Genomic DNA, 18,332 nt, shown 5'->3' on the forward strand with positions numbered 1-18,332 from the left:
TCTGAGCGCCTGATTGACTTTCCTTCCCACATCTTCCTAGAAATCCATTTGGCACTTGTGTTACACTTTCTAAACGTTTTTAACTATCCTCAGAGCCCCTTTTTTAAACTAATCCAGAAACATGGCCATGGCCAAGCCAGGAAAATCAAGGGCAGACTGACACAGTACGTCCCATGTAATACAATACCAGAATAAAGCTACAGCCACACATAGTACTACAGTAATTACAGAAATTACATATAAACTGTACTCGGTTCTATTGCTTTGGCCCAATATGAGTGGTTGTATTTCATAGTTACATAAGTGGTGAAAACACAACAACAAAATTTTGAAATCAACCAGAAATGTGTTGTTACTCAAATGTTAGTTTAATCAATCACTGCATTGTAGCTTTAGACACTGCAGAAGAAGCACCAGCAGTTTAATGTCGCAGAGAGGACCTGCAGTGGTCAGCGCCAGGAACTGCTGGGAACCCCAGAGACCCCCGGAGAACAGCTCCTGCGCCTCGAGACAGGACCCCCGTTCACTCTGGCTTTGTCCTCCAGCGCAGAAACGTCACTGCTGGTCGGGGGGGGTCAGCTGACACTGAGCAAACTCTGGTCCCACCAAACCCAGCAACCCGAACTCGTCCATGACACATCCCCCGTGCTACCCACAACCCCTGAACTTCACTCTCCTACAGGATGATGCACAAAGACGGAGAGATACTGCACACCACTGTGCGGGTTTGTGCCTGCTCCTGTTTGTGCTCTGTGGTGTGCTCCACAGCTATTATCTCTGTTCCAGGGGCTGTGAGCCGCCTAACTGAAGCCCTGCCCCCCTCCCCCCCGAACGCAGACACACCTCTTAGACAAACACCTCTCTCCCTCCACTGCGCTCCGGCTCCCGGCACTGTCTGCCAGCCCCTCCGCGCCACTCACTGCTACTTTGACTCATTGGCCTCAATGAACTCAACTGCCTTTCAGTTTACAGCCCCGTGTGGGAAGAGCAGCTGAAACTCCTTCCTACCCCTGAGAAAATCCTCAGGACACTTTCAATTGCGTTCAGCCCTTACCTGTTTGTTGTTCTTCATCTTTGTATTTTTACACGTGTATGTGACTTAATTGCAGACGTATTTCCTTAAGGGAATTCATGGAGTCATGTTGTCTCGGGTTACAGAGTCCGAGGCATGTAGTCACCTGGACAAGTGAAGGCCCTCAGGGCTGCCATTCCCCAGGCACAAGAACGGCTACAAGTCTTTAGCGTCGCCCTGAGCTTCAGCTCATGTGAACCATGTAACCTCCCGGGGTCCTGAGCTTTCAGAAGAATTGAATATGAAAGAAAGCTCGATCAGCCTCTCTTGTCTCTGCCCCACGCTTCCAGTGAGACCGAGAACTCGGGGGGCTTTTTGGAGGGAGGAATTGGGGGAGCAGGAGCCCCTCAGACAGCCTCCCCCCCTGACGGGGCGCACAAGCAGGGCAGACGACCTCCGGCTCGGTTGCGCGGACAATAGCGGGGACATGCAGGGACGTTCCGATGTCACGTTTTAATGCCGCAGTGCTTCCGGCAGGCAGGACCCGAGGAAAGTCAGGCCGCGCAGGAAGGTGTGCCCTTGACCCTCGAGAGCCAGGCTCCGCGGGCTCCTCCTGCCCAGACTTTACCTGCCTCCCCTTCACCCCACCCCCCGTGAGAAGGGGCACTTCCCTCTGAGACACCCCTGGAGTGTGCCAACACAGGCCGATGTGAAGCTGGCTCACTGGTAGCGTGTCAGTAGCGCACTGAGGAGTGACTGTGTCTGACTGTAGCAGCCCAGCCTGTACCTCGGCCAACATGACTTCGGAGGGGGGGCAGAGTGAGCCAGCCTGGGTCTTGCTGGCTGCCTGGACTTGTATGGATGTCAACATCAGACGCTGGGCGCTCTGGGGTTTGTTTCTGCGTTCGGAGTGAATTTCCGGCCAGGGCTGGGTGTTGTCGCTCTGGGTGTGTACTCGTTCGCGAGGGCAGGTGGCTCTGCGCAGGGCTGCTGGGTGACGTGAAATGGCGGGTGGTTTTGCAATCGAGCCGTGTGGGGGGCGGACCGGCGTCTCTGTCAGGAGCGCGGCTCTGCTGCACTGCGACGTTCCTTATTTCTCAGCGTGTGGGTGTCCTCCTGCTGCCGATGATGCCTCCCCCTCCCTCCCAGCCAGTCTTCCCAGGTGTCTGAAACAGCCGAGGGGCCCCAGCTCACTCTAACAGGATTACAGGGCAGAATGGCGGCTGTGGGTCAGCCAGGTGGCTGCAGCTCGGCAGGGGGAGACGGGGGTCCCCTCCTGTCTGTGAAACACTTTGGGGTCCTTTGCGACGAAACGTGCTGTACACATGGAACTAGTGAAATAATAATTCTGTATGATATCATACACGATTACACTGTGACTACATAACTTTAGGCATGCGTAGCACTTTTAGGACCCTACTAATTGATCATAGATAAAATGGCTTAACGTTTAGTTGGATATCTGCAAGATAACATGGGGATTGGAAGTAAGAGAGGCCATGGGTGACAGGAGCCACTCGGTCTGTCGAGCCTGTTGGGTAGTTAGCAGTTATTCGTTTCTAATTAATAGTTAGTAGTTAATGGGTCTCAAGGATCTCATCCAGCCGTTCCTAGAAAGGAGCCAGCACACTGGCTTCAATAACACAGTGAGGTAGCTTGTTTCACACTCCCGCAACCCTCTTTGTAAAGGAGTGCCTCCTGTCCTCTAATTTAAATGCACTCCCACATAGTTTCCACTACTGTGGATGTACTGTGTGCTGCTCCTTCCCCCCATAGGGAACAGAGCACCTCATGCTCTTCTGACGTCCTGAACTGTTCAGCATGGGGTTTTATTTGGAGTGTGGCATATCTGTACTGCACAGCACTGATACAGTTTCTCTATTGGCAAAATAAGCCACTTACTGTTTAGCCACCTACAGAGAGAGCAGGCTTGTGTACAGATCGCCGATGACATCAGACACATGCTTCTTCAGCTAAGCTACAGAAAGCCAATCGAAGGGTTGTGTGTCATCTTCACATGCTGGCCGTTAGACGTAAACTGTGTGTGTATCTTAGCAGCCTGTAATCATTCATGTCCTTACGGCGAAGCTTAAGACACATACCTCTTATCTCCAGCCTCCTGCTACTCTCTTTGCTCTGTCTCATTGCCTCCTCCCTCCTGCCCCTCTCTCTCCCTCCCTCCTCTCAAATTCACATTCAGTTTTGCCTGATCAATATCAATTAGCAGAACATTGAGAACTGTGACAGAACCACTCTCTGTTTCTCCAGCTGGGACAGGCTGTGGTCACTAATCCTGTCCTGTCTCTGCAGCCACGTCTGCCTGTGTTGTCCAGTTTCTATGTCCAGGCTGTGGTCACTGTGTCAGTCTTCTCAGGGCAGTCAGGTCAGCCTGTGTCCATTGTCTATGTCCAGGCTGTGGTCACTGAGCCTGTCCTTTCTGTGTAGAGTGTCTATGGCCAAGCCAATTTAAACCTTGCTTTAGAAAGACCTAATTCATGTGTGAATATTTTTGGTGTGATAACCACCGTGTGTAGGGTTAATACATTGTATATTGAATATATGTATATATTGAATAGTGAAACCTCTTTGAAAGTGTTGCAGAAACCAAGAGGCTGCATGCAGGAGCTCAGGCTTCACCCTGGAAGAGCGGAGTTTAGAATATTAAATAGAGTTTCGGTCACCATTTTATAGAAGAGATATTACTGCTCTGAGAGGAGTCAACAGATACAGTGCATTTCGGGACTTAAGAGACTTGTTTAAGGTTGACTGACAGACTGACACGAAGGAACTGATTCTCTTTAGTCTGAAGAGAGTGCCCCACACTGACAGGCTGGAGGAACTGAGTCTCTTTAGTCTGAAGAGAGTGCCCCACACTGACAGGCTGAAGGAACTGAGTCTCTTTAGTCTGAAGAGAGTGCCCCACACTGACCAGAGAACACTATGAGGGGACTTGATACAAGTATTCTTAATCAATCAACAACGATCAACAACGAAACACAAACCACAACATACTATAGGTTTCTAAAGGCACATCTTTACGTAAAAGATGGTGGGAGTGTGCAACAAGATACCCAGCCATGTAGTGGAAGCACATTACCTGGATTCGTACAAGAAACAGCTGAATGAGATCTTTGGGTCCATTGGCTACCAAGAACCAAACGGACAAGTTGGGCTGAATGACTCCTCTCTTTTGTGTTTTCAGATGCAACAGGAACATTTAATAGTCTCAAGGCCTGTGTGGTTAGTGATCTAGAAAAAGTGCATTTCCTTCCTCCCTGACTCAGTGTGATAGTGCAATCTCATACACTCACAGCCACCCAGCGCTCAGCTATCACAGCTCCACTTGCGCAGGTGCAACAGACTCAGTCATGACCTCTGACCTGACCCAGATCTGCTTCACTGGAACTCTGAAGTGTGTGTACAGCTGTGTGACCAACCCATTGCCTGGACTACAGCCAATCAAAAAGGAAAGCTACAGAGGGCTACAGAGAAGCACCCACGTGGCATAGTTAACGGACTGAATGAGAGAGCTGTGGAGCGCTCCATGTGATCACCTCTCCACTGGGCTTCTGTAGTCTTCTGTAGTTTTGTAGAACCACAGAGCCGAGCTATGAAAGGCTTCATTCGAGAAAAACAAAAGACATGGTGTCAGTGCTGACATTTTTCTTCCTCTATAATGACATGCTCTGAAATCGATCGACAAAGGAACTCACATCTTTGGTAATCAGATAGATTCTGTTCAGCAGAATAATTGCTGGAGTACATTTCAAAGAGTCAAAACCAGCCCAAACCAGCAGCTTGAGGATCTATCCCCAGAGGCCTGAATTTGGAAGAACAGGTTCCGCGGAAGTCTCAGGGAACAGTCAGAGACAGCAGAGCCTTCCAGAACAGTCAGGCTGCTCTAAATAGCACACATTGGTGCGAACTGGGTGGGTCTCCACACAGACTCCCCCACAAGCAGGCAGCACTGTTACATAAGAGGTGTTTGTGTTCTCAGCGTCCGCACAGGAAAAGGTGGAGATGAGTACGTGAGATCCAGTTGGAGCCTCTTCTCCTCTGTGATTTTGTTTAGCTGCAGGAGTGCTTGTATTGGCCATTGCCTGGTCTCCCATCAGCCCCGGGGACGTGCGGTGAGGACAGAGAGGTCAATAGACCCTAGGCAGGCTGCTACATGCTGCTGCCCCTTACCTCATTCTGCCTGCTATAAGGCAGTGAGAGCACCACACTGTCTGGGGTGTTTCCACTCATGTTGGTGTTGTGGTCAAAGGAAAAGTAAAATTGTCTGTTTTGAAAATTAATTTTGTCTCAAGGTGCTCGGTGACAGGATGGAGGAGTTTGCCAGCATCTCTGCTGCCCATAGCTGTGAATCTCAAAGACAGATCACACACCTCTATAGCTGAGCACTTCTGCTGCTCATAGCTGTTAATCTGACACACAGAGCACCCACCTCTATAGCCCAGCATCTCTGCTGCTTATAGCTGTTCATCTCAAGCACAGGGCACACACCTCTATAGCCCAGCATCTCTGCTGCTCATAGCTGTTCATCTCAAGCACAGGGCACACACCTCTATAGCCCAGCATCTCTGCTGCTCATAGCTGTTCATCTCAAGCACAGGGCACACACATCTATAGCCCAGCATCTCTGCTGCTCATAGCTGTTCATCTCAAGCACAGGGCACACACCTCTATAGCCCAGCATCTCTGCTGCTCATAGCTGTTCATCTCAAGCACAGGGCACACACCTCTATAGCCCAGCATCTCTGCTGCTCATAGCTGTTCATCTCAAGCACAGGGCACACATCTCTATAGCCCAGCATCTCTGCTGCTCATAGCTGTTCATCTCAAGCACAGGGCACACACCTCTGTAGCCCAGCATCTCTGCTGCTCATAGCTGTTCATCTCAAGCACAGGGCACACACATCTATAGCCCAGCATCTCTGCTGCTCATAGCTGTTCATCTCAAGCACAGGGCACACACCTCTATAGCCCAGCATCTCTGCTGCTCATAGCTGTTCATCTCAAGCACAGGGCACACACCTCTATAGCCCAGCATCTCTGCTGCTCATAGCTGTTCATCTCAAGCACAGGGCACACACCTCTATAGCCCAGCATCTCTGCTGCTCATAGTTGTTAATCTCAAGCACAGGGCACACACCTCTATAGCCCAGCATCTCTGCTGCTCATAGCTGTTCATCTCAAGCACAGGGCACACACCTCTGTAGCCCAGCATCTCTGCTGCTCATAGCTGTTCATCTCAAGCACAGGGCACACACATCTATAGCCCAGCATCTCTGCTGCTCATAGCTGTTCATCTCAAGCACAGGGCACACACCTCTATAGCCCAGCATCTCTGCTGCTCATAGCTGTTCATCTCAAGCACAGGGCACACACCTCTATAGCCCAGCATCTCTGCTGCTCATAGCTGTTCATCTAAAGCACAGGGCACACACCTCTATAGCCCAGCATCTCTGCTGCTCATAGCTGTTAATCTCAAGCACAGGGCACACACCTCTATAGCCCAGCATCTCTGCTGCTCATAGCTGTTCATCTCAAGCACAGGGCACACATCTCTATAGCCCAGCATCTCTGCTGCTCATAGCTGTTCATCTCAAGCACAGGGCACACACCTCTATAGCCCAGCATCTCTGCTGCTCATAGCTGTTCATCTCAAGCACAGGGCACACATCTCTATAGCCCAGCGTCCCTGACCTGTCAGTGGCAGTTTCATCTTCCACCTGCCCCTTGGCTGCTAATGTCCAGCATACCTGTGTCTCACTGGAGACCAAAGCAACAGGTCTGCTGGACGCTTTACAGAAAACAATAGAAACAATTGCGTACACCTGACTGCAGACGCCGTTGTCTGCTCTTCACAGCCAGCGCTACCGACACTGTGCGTGCTGCCTCCCACCCACATCAGGAAGTAATCCAAAGGTCAGCGCGCGCTGTACCGGAGGTCACTCAGCCCAACACCTTCTGAACCCCCCCATGTCAGCTCACACTGCAGGAAAGCCACCTCGAACCCTGTCAGTCCCCAGGGACAAGCCCACGCTGCATGGTCACTCCCCCTCTGCCCGTCAGGCCATCATGCACTGACAGAGCAACGTTCTCTATTATAATAACAGACTCCCTTCAGGGCACGTGGCAGTGCTGGGGCTGGGAGAGCTCAGAGATTCCTCTCTTACCTCAGAGAAGGCGCACGGGGACCTGGACCTGAGGCAGCAGCTGTCCAGGGAAAGCGACCAGGGTCAGGATTTCCAAGGGGTCTGTGTGTTTCTTCCCTCCAGGGCTGTTCGAAACTGACAGGGCAGCACTGGAGCTGAGGCGCAGCTGAGCATGGAGTGGAGGAAGGAGGACGAGAGAGAGCGAGAGAGAGTTGCAGAAGTGCAGCAAAGAGAAAGGCTCGGGTTTCTAGTGACATCACAGGAACTCCCTCCCCTTCTTCTAACCAAAACTGCCAGTTTTTTCAGACAAAATTGTTGAGAGCTGGTTTTTCCAGTGTTCCACAGAATCAGGGGTACTGCGGTGTTTCCACCATTTTGCTTCTGAGCAAAAAAAAAGCCACATAAAAGATTAAACGCTACCCATGGGAAATTGTTTCTGAGTTTAAAAAATGCGTAGTTTTACTAAGTGCAACATTTTTCCTTCCCATACCTGGATCGTCTCCCTGAGATTTGCGCCTTCACAATTGTATAGCGACTTTCAGAAAAGTGAGCACAGAGCTGTAAAAGTTCACCTGGACTCCAAACTCCAAAAGGTTTAAATCCTTGAAGCTAGATTTACCCCAGTGTTCAGCTTCAGATGCTCTGGGTAGTTTTGAGACGAAAAAAGCTTCTTTACTGGAGGCTGACTGACATTGCAGGAGATGGTACATTAAAATCTCATTGTGCTGTTCCATCCTGGTTGTTCTCCAGCCATTTAATCATACAGGGAAGGAGAGTGGTGTTTGCACTCTCCCTCACAAACGCCGTTACATTCCCAGACCCACTGTTTCATGATCTCATTCCTGACTGAACCCATCACATTCCCACAGGCACCAGATTCCACAGATTCTCACTCCCGGACCAATTATCCAACCACATCCCTCTCCCTTCAGTATTTAAAGTTCCCTCACGCACCAACCCAGGCTCACTATTGAGAAGCCTCCTGTAGTATTCTCTTGTGTGCGGTTCAACCTTTTTGACTGATCTCCTGGTTCCTAATCTTTGCTCCTGGCTTTTTTCGACCGCGCTCTTTGGATTTAGTTTCTCGGATGGTCTTTCTGGGATTTCCCTGGTTACCAGACTCATTGCTTCTCCAATCGACCAAGCTCCCAGATTATGTTTCGGATACTGTCCCTGTGCTACTCCTCATTCTGCAGGATTCATGGCTACGCATAAGGATCCTCCCATTCTACCTATCGGCCCCCTGACAAGTGGTCGGGCATTTCAGCTGTCGTCGCAGGGCAGGAGATCACAGCCTGTACTAACAGGGGACCTGTGAGGCCAGGACCCCGAGGAGCAGGCGGGCCTGGCACAATCCAGGTGCCTTCGGCACGCTGGACAGCAGTGCCCCCTCCTCAGTGGCCTGCCCCCTCCTCCCATGCATGCCGGCTCTCCTGTGAGGCAGTGTGGGACTCCGGTGTGTGAAATGGCGAATGGCTCTAGCTACCAAAACAGCGTGCTGCCATCTCTCCCCCTGGGCTGGCTGCAGAGCGGGGTTTATTAGCCAAACCCAGAGGACACTGAAACAAAGGCCATTACAGATCTATAATAGCGGTCTAGCCCATCATTTACTACACTACAGTGGTGCCTTAAAAGGGCCTGCTGCTGTTTTGTCCTTGGCACAGGGTCAGAGAAACACCTGCGTTTATGTTACATCGGAAAAACAAAAACAGCTGGTGCAGACTTCATCTGTTTCTTATTTTACAGTTTAAATCCTGAAAGCTATGCCTCACATTAAAAGGAAGCAAAGCTTGTGCAGATGACCAACAGATTGTGGACAGGCAGTTATAATGAGACTCTAGATAGCTGCACTCAGCCGTACAGAGTACTGATGGACACACACTGCACACAATGAGGTGTATTTAGATTTAGATTTAGATTCAGAACGCTTTTGAGGAAGCTCCTTACAAAAGATCAATTCTGAATTAAGACTGAATTAAAAAGTGAATGGCTTGATTTAATTAGTGGAGTACCACAGGGATCTGTACTAGGACCACTGCTATTCCTAACCTGGAAAATCAATAATATAGAGTCTGGTGTAGTTAGCAAACTAGTTTGCAGCCAATACCAAAATAGGAGGTATTTTTAAAATAGGAGGAGTGTTGGCAAAGACTGCAGAAGTAGCAAATTAAAAACATATTGTAACGCCCTCGTCTGGTGGTGAGGAGGAAGCGCCACTAGGCGCTCGTAGTACCGCTGGGCATGCTGGGAGTGGTAGCCGGGGAGAGTCTGAGGGTCAGCACGATGACCAGCGGCTGACCCTACCTGTGTAAATAATGTCCTAGTCGTTCTAGTGCCCTGTGTAGTCTTATAAGAGTATAGCGTGTTGTTAAGTAATTACCACCCTAAAAATGTGTACGTGTTCCGTCAGTCTCCTCATGTGCGTGTTTATCCTGTGTTAGATTTTATGTGGTTAAAATCTAACACAGGATGTGGTTAATCACGTCTCCACTGGTCATTTGTTCTGAGAAGAACCTGTAAATGCTACAATATTTATATTAAATTGAAACACCTGGGAGATGACATTTAGTGTAAATAAGGATAGGATTTTGCATGGAGGCACTAAAATCAAATTATAATTACAAAATGGGAAATATTGAGCTAGAAAAGGTTACTCATGGAAAAGACTGAGATGTTTATGTTGACATCATGTACATCTTCTAGACGCTGCGAAAGCAATAAAAAAAGGCAAACAAGAATTTAGAGATATGCAGTTAAGTGTAGCAATCAAATCAGAGCAAATTAAAAAAATACACTAGTTAGGCATCTTTTAAAATACTGCGTACACTTCTGGTCACATTTGGTTTAGGATTGATATTGCAGCTCTGGAATAAATCCAGAGATGTATATTTTACATTATATGGCAAAATAATTTTGCATTAACATTACTGCATTACCCTGTAACTTAGCCCTGGATATTTATAGATTTATGTTCTTTTTGTATTGCTTACCCGCACAAGTTCCGTTATTCCGTTCTTTTTGAACGAGCTACAGCTCCGAAAGATGCCACAAGGCTGCCCTCTACTGGGGATTAGGCGTATTGCAGAGCGCAGGTAGTAGCCGCTACCCAGGCGGTTGCATAAAAAACGTGCTGCTTTTATTAACTGTTCTTTTTGTTCCACAAGCCACAAATGATCTTTTCAAAAACATGAAAACTTCCACATGCATATAAACTTGTCTTTGCAGGGACGCTATCTGGTGTTGCAATACTGGTTAAAAGCAGAGCTCAGGAGTGAAGTCAGAAACAGTGTAAGACTTTCAACGCAGACTGCTCAAAACATGTTTGCATGGGAAAGTCTTTGTCTTTGCACACTAGCAGTCCATACATATACTCTGTACAGGGGTCAGAAGTAGCATCATGCACAGCAATGACCAAATAAAGAAAAAAACATCTCTCAGCCCAAAGCACTTTAACTGTTCCATTATTTACAGAACATTTGTTTCCAAACAGAAACACAAATGTTAGAAAGTAAAGCACCGCAGCATGACAGGGGCTGGACTTCAGTCCAGGTCCCTGCAGCACAGGAAGCAGTGCAGTGGGAGACTTACCAACTGTGGTCAAGGGTCTACAGATGACGATTACTCAGAGTTCACTGCTGTGTCCTGCCACCTGCCCGGGCCGGACACCAGTGCTGAAGAGGAGGAACAGGTACTGTATATGTGGTGGAGTCTGAAGACGCCAATAAGGAATTTGAAATCTGTAAAGTTTCTGTCCCAGAGATACAGTATTGGGAACACTGACACGTGCAGTGGAGTGATTTTTTCAGCTTTGATACAACGTTTGAAAACATGAGAGGAATCAAATGCATTTACTGTGTTTGCACTGTATGCAAAGCAATCTGAAGAAACTGACCAGTCCTACTGCACATGTTGAATTTAACCTGGTGCAGTGATTGCACCTGCCACAATCACAATACAATTATGGGCACAATGATTTAGAGACAGGCCAGTGACTCACTGACTACCTCGATGACAGAGTTTGGTAAGCCATCTAAGCAGAAACACATTCTTCAAAACATACTGTTAAGCTGAGACACACAATGGTGGGTTTAATGCTGACCAGGGTGCCCTCAGGTCACAGTGCTGCAGGAGCCCCAGCAGCTCCGGCACGGAGCCTGTGAGCTCCGGCCCTCAGTGGAGCCTCAACTGTAAATGATGATGATGACAGTGGTGTGCAGGTCAGTGTCCACAGTGCCCTGTCTCCTGGGCTGTGGCGTTGAGTGACCACAGTGGTGTGGGGGTCAGTGTCCACAGGGTCCCCTGTCTCCTGGGCTGTGGCGTTGAGTGACCATAGCGGTGTGGGGGTCAGTGTCCACAGGGTCCCCTGTCTCCTGGGCTGTGGCATTGAGTGACCACAGTGGTGTGCAGGTCAGTGTCCACAGGGTCCCCTGTCTCCTGGGCTGTGGCGTTGAGTGACCATAGCGGTGTGGGGGTCAGTGTCCACAGGGTCCCCTGTCTCCTGGGCTGTGGCATTGAGTGACCACAGTGGTGTGGGGGTCAGTGTCCACAGAGTCCCGTGTCTCCTGGGCTAAAGGAAGAGCAGTGGCAGTGAGCCATGTTGATCAGCCATCGGTGGCTCAAAAAATTGGGGAAGAGCAAAAGAAATAATAGCCAATGGAGAAAACATAAAAACCGAGGAAGATCGCTGAAGTGTCTCATGCTCAACCGATCCTCCTGACTGAAGATCCTCATGGCTTTACTTTTTAACTCTGAGGTACCAGCTCGTGACCTGAAAGGAGAGGAGATTGAAGACTGCTGTGGAAAGTGTGTCATCATCCCAACTCATAGATCTGCTCTGTGATCCAAACAGTAAGAACACAAAGCCAGAGTAACTCCACCATAGCATCCTGCCACTGAGGAGAAAGAGCAGATCTGAACTCTCCTCCATCTGCTGAAACAGCCCTGGTGCTGGAGAGCCAAACCCCAGCAGGCGCTAGGGGTCACATTAATCCCCCATTTCTTATTGACTGCTCAAGCAGGTAATTTGTGCAATGAAATAGGATCTTGGTTTACACGGCTCAATTCAGACTAAACAGCTCGTCACAGGTGAAGAACTGTAAAGAGCAGACATGGGTGAAGAACTGTAAAGAGCAGACACGGGTGAAGAACTGTAAAGAGCAGACACGGGTGAAGAACTGTAAAGAGCAGACATGTAAAGAACTGTAAAGAGCAGACACTGGTGAAGAACTGTAAAGAGCAGACATGTGTGAAGAACTGTAAAGAGCAGACACTGGTGAAGAACTGTAAAGACCAGACATGTGTGAAGAACTGTAAAGAGCAGACACTGGTGAAGAACTGTAAAGAGCAAACACATGAAGAACTGTAAAGAGCAAATACGTGAAGAACTGTAAAGAGCAGACACATGTGAAGAACTGTAAAGAGCAGACACGTGAAGAACTGTAAAGAGCAGACACAGGTGAAAAACTGTAAAGAGCAGACAGGGGTGGGAATGATAGAGTCAGACTTCCCAGAGCGAGTGTGTTTTTATTTTCCACAGAGATCAGCTGGTTCCATTTCAGGCAACACGCCTGCATGAACAAGACAACCTCTGCAAGCTGGAAACTGGTGCAGGGGTGATCCCAATGACCAATCCCCTTCAACCTTTTAAGAGCTTTCAGAGCTGAAAATTAATTTTAAAATATTTGAGGGTGACCTCCATGACCTCCTGGGTCGTGGGTCACCAGGACCAGGCCTGGTCACCTCTTGAGCAACACTGGACAGTGTCCATTCTGTCCGGATGAGCTGTAGCGTATTAACAGCATCATCATCATGGCTATATCTCCAGGGAATGTCACACAACTGGGAACATCACACAGCTGCTACAACTACAACTGCTTAGGTGATGTTTTTAAAACATTCTGAGGATGTGTCAGACTTGAGGACAGCGCCCTGGGTCCCCAAGATCAGGGCCTGTCTGCGAGCTGCTCTCTGTGTGATGTCGATCAGAGCTCCTGCAGCTGAACAAACCTCAGCTCGGCCCCTGTTGAACTTGATTTTCAGTGGGTGAAAGTCATTCAAGGGGTTCCTGTCTGAAATGCAACCCCTATTCTAAACCGGGACGGTAACTCTAACCCTAACCTCAGAAACCTCAAACCTAACTCTGAAACTAACAGATATTTCTACTGAAGAGCACCAGGGTGCCTTCTTACTTACCAACAGCACAGTACGAAAGGCCCAGGTCACATATTCACTGTTAAAGTGAGCTGTAAAGACACCAGAGATAGTCATTAGTGTTGTCTGTTTTGGAGGCATTAAAAAGTAAATCATTCTACCTGCGTTTTCCCTTGAAGCCACTGGTTGACTTGTTCCAGCTCTAGAGGATGTGTCCCCGTATTACTCCGGTGACCAACCCTGGACCTCGGAGATCTCCCATCCAGCGGGATTCGTGGCTCACCCCCAAATCATCCATTTGTCAAGTCCTGGGTCTATTTTGTCGAAGCACTCACTTACAGTAAGCAGGCGTTTTGTCCGATTCAGCAGTTTCAAGTCCATTTGGCATGACAGACCAGACCCCCTGCCCATCTCATTCCTGACTCAATCGAACCAGATTCACACAGTGCTGGTTTAGGGGTGACCCGTAAGACCTGCGGTGCAGGACCCCCAGGACCTCCAGGTCTGAAGAGCACTGCTCTGTGACTCCTGCATGCACTGCTCAATCTGCTAGACCAGCAATCAGCTGCATCTTGGGAAAGGAAAGGGAAGTCAAACTCACCTCGTTTATAAGAGTTCAAACTGTATTCTGAAAACAAGAGAAAAGACATTTGTTAATACAAAGTCTCCCTTATGCATCGGTATACATAAACATGAGACCAGAGCTGTACTGAGACATTTCAGGTTTTACAAGATACAGGCTCTTTCAAGGCTGTTAAGGGCTTGTTACCATATATTTTAAAGTGGTTGGACTAGACTGGTATATTGATTTCAAATAATAAAGCAATCACTCCCTGGATAACTGATATAAACTTGTCGATATCTGGTGCCCATTCCATCAGTCACATCATCTCTCTTGCATCTCAGCTGTGTCAGTTTCTCTGAAGGTAAAGGTGTTTCGTCTATGGCTGTGCTCTTGCACCTTTGATACACACACGCTGTGTTCAGTCATGTTCAGTCAGTTGTAATTGAGGACAGCTGTGTACCAGTCTTGACCGAACACTGGACAGTCTCGACAGCGGAAGAGAGCTTCACAAGTCTGGATGGAAGGGATGTTGAGTGTGAGCCCGTGCACAGCTCTTACAGGACACCCCCTGGGTTAACGTTGTGTGTCTGACTTTATCAAAGGTAATGCACAGTCCTGGTCTGCAGAATCACAGCTGCTGTTGTGGAGAACTGAGAGGAGGGAGAGTCTTAAGAAGTGGGTTTACTGGAATGCTGGCAGAGGACAGCTTCCAGGTTCTCCATCTGGACCCATGTGGGTATCGACTGCTTTGCCAGCAACTCTTCTTCCCTCCAGCCTCCCTACATCGATCCTAAAGGTTTGACAAGGCTGGGCCTGGCCTGCACTGAGATGGGAGACACCCATCTTGCTGCAGTGATGCTGGAACACCAGTAATAATAATGTTTCTTTATTAGCCCTATACAATTTCTTGCATTAGGAATTCGTCTTTTCGCATACCCCAGCTTGCACTCCATGAGACACACAGACGCACAGATAGGAAGAGAGCCTGGGGGTCAGAGCGCAGGGTACGGCGCCCCTGGAGCAGTTGGGGTTAAGGGCCTTGCTCAGTGGCCCAACGGAGTTGGATTCCTCTGCCAACTGCGGGATTTGAACCGGCAACCTTCCAGCCACAGGCGCAGATCCTCAGCCACAGAGCCACCGCTTCGCCAATGAGAAGCGCCTGGTCTGCATGCTGAAGAGCTCCGTCTACCCAGGTAGGAGCGGTGAGGCGGGGCGCGGCGGGGTTTTCAGAATAAGAGGCACTCTGTCCTCCGCCTGGAACAGAAATTCTAAACCAATAACCAGCAGCCCAAGAGCAGTGACAGGAGACTGTGTGCTGTATAGCGCCTTCTGGGTGAGTCATCAAACCGAGGTCCTGACAGGGTGTCAGTAACATTCCCGCAGTCGTGTTGGAGAAGGCAGTGCCCCTCTCCTCTAGAGAGGCTGACTACCTCCGTAGCCCCCGCTGGCCCAACCGCTGTGGTTGTTGTCGTGGTCGAGGTGTCGGTGTAGAAGCGGCTGGCTTTCGTGTTATCGCCCCGCCGCGCCCCGCCTCACCGCTCCTACCTGGGTAGACGGAGCTCTTCAGCATGCAGACCAGGCGCTTCTTGGGGATGGCCTCCAGCACGCGCAAGGTCAGCTCCACCGCGTAGGGCTCTGGGTAGTGGTCAAGCAGGTGATTGACCAGGTCGCAGTGGTCGGCGCTCTGCAGCTTGCCCTTGGGGATGCGGCTGTATGGCTCCTTGATCTCCTGGTGGGCCAGGATCTCCTTGAACTTCTTGAGGTCGCAGCTCTCCAGGTTCTCCAGCACGGCGGTCAGGCAGGAATAGGTGCTCCTGTCCATGGCTGCTCCGCTCGGCAATGGCAGGGGATCCTGGCAGGCCAGGGAGCAGGGAGGACAGAGCTGGGAATGATCCCAGCGGAGCAGGCAGGACAGAACTGGGAATGATCCCAATGGAGCAGGCAGGACAGAACTGGGAATGATCCCAGCGGAGCAGGCAGGACAGAACTGGGAATGATCCCAATGGAGCAGGCAGGACAGAACTGGGTGGAGAAGGTGTAAAGATGCAGCCCTGAAAGGTGTTGATCGAAGTCTCTGTCCAGAGGAAAAGCTGTGAATTTAGTTACATGTTAGAAAATGTCAAATGAAACAGCGCTGGAAACAGGCGCAGCTCAATTATGGGTTTTTGTAATAAGACTGTTTTTACTCCACTCAGTCGGTGTACTAATTGTTCTTATTCCCTAAAATTGTCTGCTTTTCTATTTTCACCCACTGACACACAGTTACTCTACTGGAATCTCCGAAATTGCACCCTCACAGTTCTGTTCAAGTAGTTCTGCCGATGTAATCTGCTTTATGTAAAACCGAGCTTTCTTTCCTTCCACCCACCATCTAACCACATCTTCCAAATTTGGTCTTCCAAACCCCAGCAAGCAACAGGCACACCAGTCCAGCACAGGGCAGACACAGACACAGACACACACTGACTCACACCAGGGCCACTTTTCCCAGAAGTCAGTTAACGCGCCAGCATGTCTCTGGACCGTGGGAGGAAACTGGAGCACCCAGAGGAAACCCACACAACCATGGGGAGAACATGCAAACTCCACACAGACAGCCCCACTGCACCACCGCACTGCCCCCTGCGTCTATACGCAGATGAAAACCGAGAGGAGCTGTGTTGTATTCCTCAGAGAGACGTCAAAAGAGAGTTAAGTAACCCTACCTGAACAGGGCCGACAGCGTCGAGGAAAAGGCGATGAAGGTGAAGAGGAGAGGGCTGTGCGAGGTCTCGGGGAGTCTGTCTCCACCCCGGGCGCGTCCTGCTCCGCTGGAAAGTACCGGGGTCTCTACAAGCTGCGCAGTTTCCTGCCAACACCAGACCACTCGTGACGTCTGTCAGCTCGTCATTACAGAGAAGACCGACACTGCTGCCAGGAACAGCTCACCTGACCAGAAATAACCCTGCACAGATCGCCACAGTCATCCAAGAGGCTTTTCACCTGGCGGACAGATTCCGCTGCAGTGTGACCCAAAGTCAATCCTGACACTTATATAGCGCCTTTCTGGACACTCCACTGACAGCACTTTACAGGTCATGGGGATCCCCTCCACCACGACCAGTGTGCAGCCCCACCTGGATGATACGCCAGTCTGCTCCCCACACACCAGCTCTCAGTGGGGAGGAGAGCAGAGTGATGAAGCCAGTTCAGAGAGGGGGGTTATTAGGAGGCCATGACTGGTAAAGGCCAGGAAGAAATTTGGCCAGGGCACCGGGATTACACCCCTACTCTTTTCGAGAAACGCCCTGGGATTTTTAATGACCACAGAGAGTCGGGACCTCGGTTTTAAATCTCATCCAAATGATGGCGCCTGTTTACAGTACAGTGTCCCCGTCACTATACTGGGGTGTAAGGACCCACACAGACTGCGGGTGAGCGCCCCCTGCTGGCCCCACTAACACCTCTTCCAGCAGCTCCAGTGGGCTGCCAGTTGTGAGCTGCAGGGTGATATGGCTGCTGGCATTTGCCCCTTTTTATTTTTTCTGTTTCATTTGGTTGTATTTGTTCACTAAGTACAGCATATTATTATTATTACGGTTACTATTATTAAGAACCTATATCAAACCGTTTTTATCATTCCAATCTATAATTGTCTGGACTCAGCCCAACAAGGTTTCGAGAATACCGCAGGGTGTGCTCTCACCAGGATGTTGCACAAAGGAGCTGCGCTGCTCGGTTTCTGGTGGTTTGATTTCCGTCTGAGAAACAGTCATGAGAGACTGATAATATGTATCAAACACTCCACATACAAATGGTATATAATGGGAAGTATCGTCACTTGTTGGAGAGCATAAAGTCAACAAGGCTGCGTAAATGAAGCGTTTTAAAGAGCTTTTCGAAAAGCCCATTACTTTATCATGAACACGTCCAAGCTCTGTCGTCTGCACGCATTCATCAGGATTATGCTTATTCATTATTCAGTTGTTATACCATATTCTCTCATAAGTCGTCATGGCTACTGTAATACATTTGCTTTATATTAACATTTATCATAAATCAATGCTCACTATACTTATCGGTTCCCAAGTCTGTCACTCTGTGCTATCGCCTAAATCGTAAACATGACACATGTCCGGATTGCTAAGGTTATGCATGAAGAGTTCTTATTTATTCATATTTGGTTCTCCTTCGTTTGCAAAATTATTTAAAAATACACTTTTCCTACGAATGTGAAGTTCTTTTGCTTCCTTATTGGGTGTAAAAAATAAACTACATCTCCCAGCTTGCCCATCACCAAACCATGATTTTTTTTCGTATCGGGCGTCCGCTGTGATTGGTGCATGTCGGGAATTGCAGTTTTTCCAGGGATCTCACCTCCCCTTGATTTTACACACCAGAGAGCCGAACAAGAACACCAACCCCCAGCAGGCATCGCGAGGGGCAGTTCCTTGCACATGATTTC

The 18,332-nt window shown here is 49.2% G+C and overlaps 2 protein-coding genes across 3 annotated transcripts in view; both read right to left on the reverse strand.

Annotated features, from left to right (window-relative positions):
- slc38a5b (solute carrier family 38 member 5b) overlaps window positions 1-7,394 on the reverse strand; it is a 34,446-nt gene extending 27,052 nt beyond the window's left edge. Inside the window, exon 1 of the mRNA XM_088623689.1 lies at window positions 7,195-7,394. The gene's annotated coding sequence lies outside the window, so the exon portion shown is untranslated. The remainder of the gene's footprint in view (window positions 1-7,194) is intronic.
- Window positions 7,395-10,607: 3,213 nt separating this feature from the next.
- LOC148674003 (apoptosis-associated speck-like protein containing a CARD) lies at window positions 10,608-18,311 on the reverse strand. 2 transcript variants are annotated; one of them, XM_088623699.1, is made up of 5 exons: window positions 16,594-18,311; window positions 15,434-15,962; window positions 13,925-13,951; window positions 13,366-13,415; window positions 10,608-11,941 (listed from the first exon to the last, which is right to left on the reverse strand). In XM_088623699.1, exons 2-5 carry the CDS (start codon window positions 15,708-15,710, stop codon window positions 11,909-11,911), a joined length of 387 nt encoding a protein of 128 aa, XP_088479825.1. In that variant the 5' UTR covers window positions 15,711-15,962; window positions 16,594-18,311; the 3' UTR covers window positions 10,608-11,908. The 2 variants fall into 2 exon arrangements, with proteins under 2 accessions (XP_088479825.1, XP_088479826.1); XM_088623700.1 differs by lacking the exon at window positions 16,594-18,311 and having other exon boundaries at window positions 15,434-16,558.
- Between the last annotated feature and the right edge of the window lie 21 nt (window positions 18,312-18,332).

This window comes from Lepisosteus platostomus, chromosome 3, assembly GCF_059453375.1.
Source record: "Lepisosteus platostomus isolate fLepPlt1 chromosome 3, fLepPlt1.hap1, whole genome shotgun sequence".
Classification (NCBI taxonomy): Eukaryota; Metazoa; Chordata; class Actinopteri; order Semionotiformes; family Lepisosteidae; genus Lepisosteus; species Lepisosteus platostomus.

Excerpts from the sequence above, each read along its gene's own strand:
- LOC148674003 (XM_088623699.1), bottom strand. The coding sequence starts at position 15,710 with ATGGACAGGAGCACCTATTCCTGCCTGACCGCCGTGCTGGAGAACCTG. Across the intron at positions 13,416-13,924 it reads TTTGAACTCTTATAAACGAG|CTCACTTTAACAGTGAATAT; the intron begins GTGAGTTTGACT and ends GTGTCTTTACAG. Across the intron at positions 11,942-13,365 it reads CCTTTCGTACTGTGCTGTTG|GTCACGAGCTGGTACCTCAG; the intron begins GTAAGTAAGAAG and ends CTCTCCTTTCAG.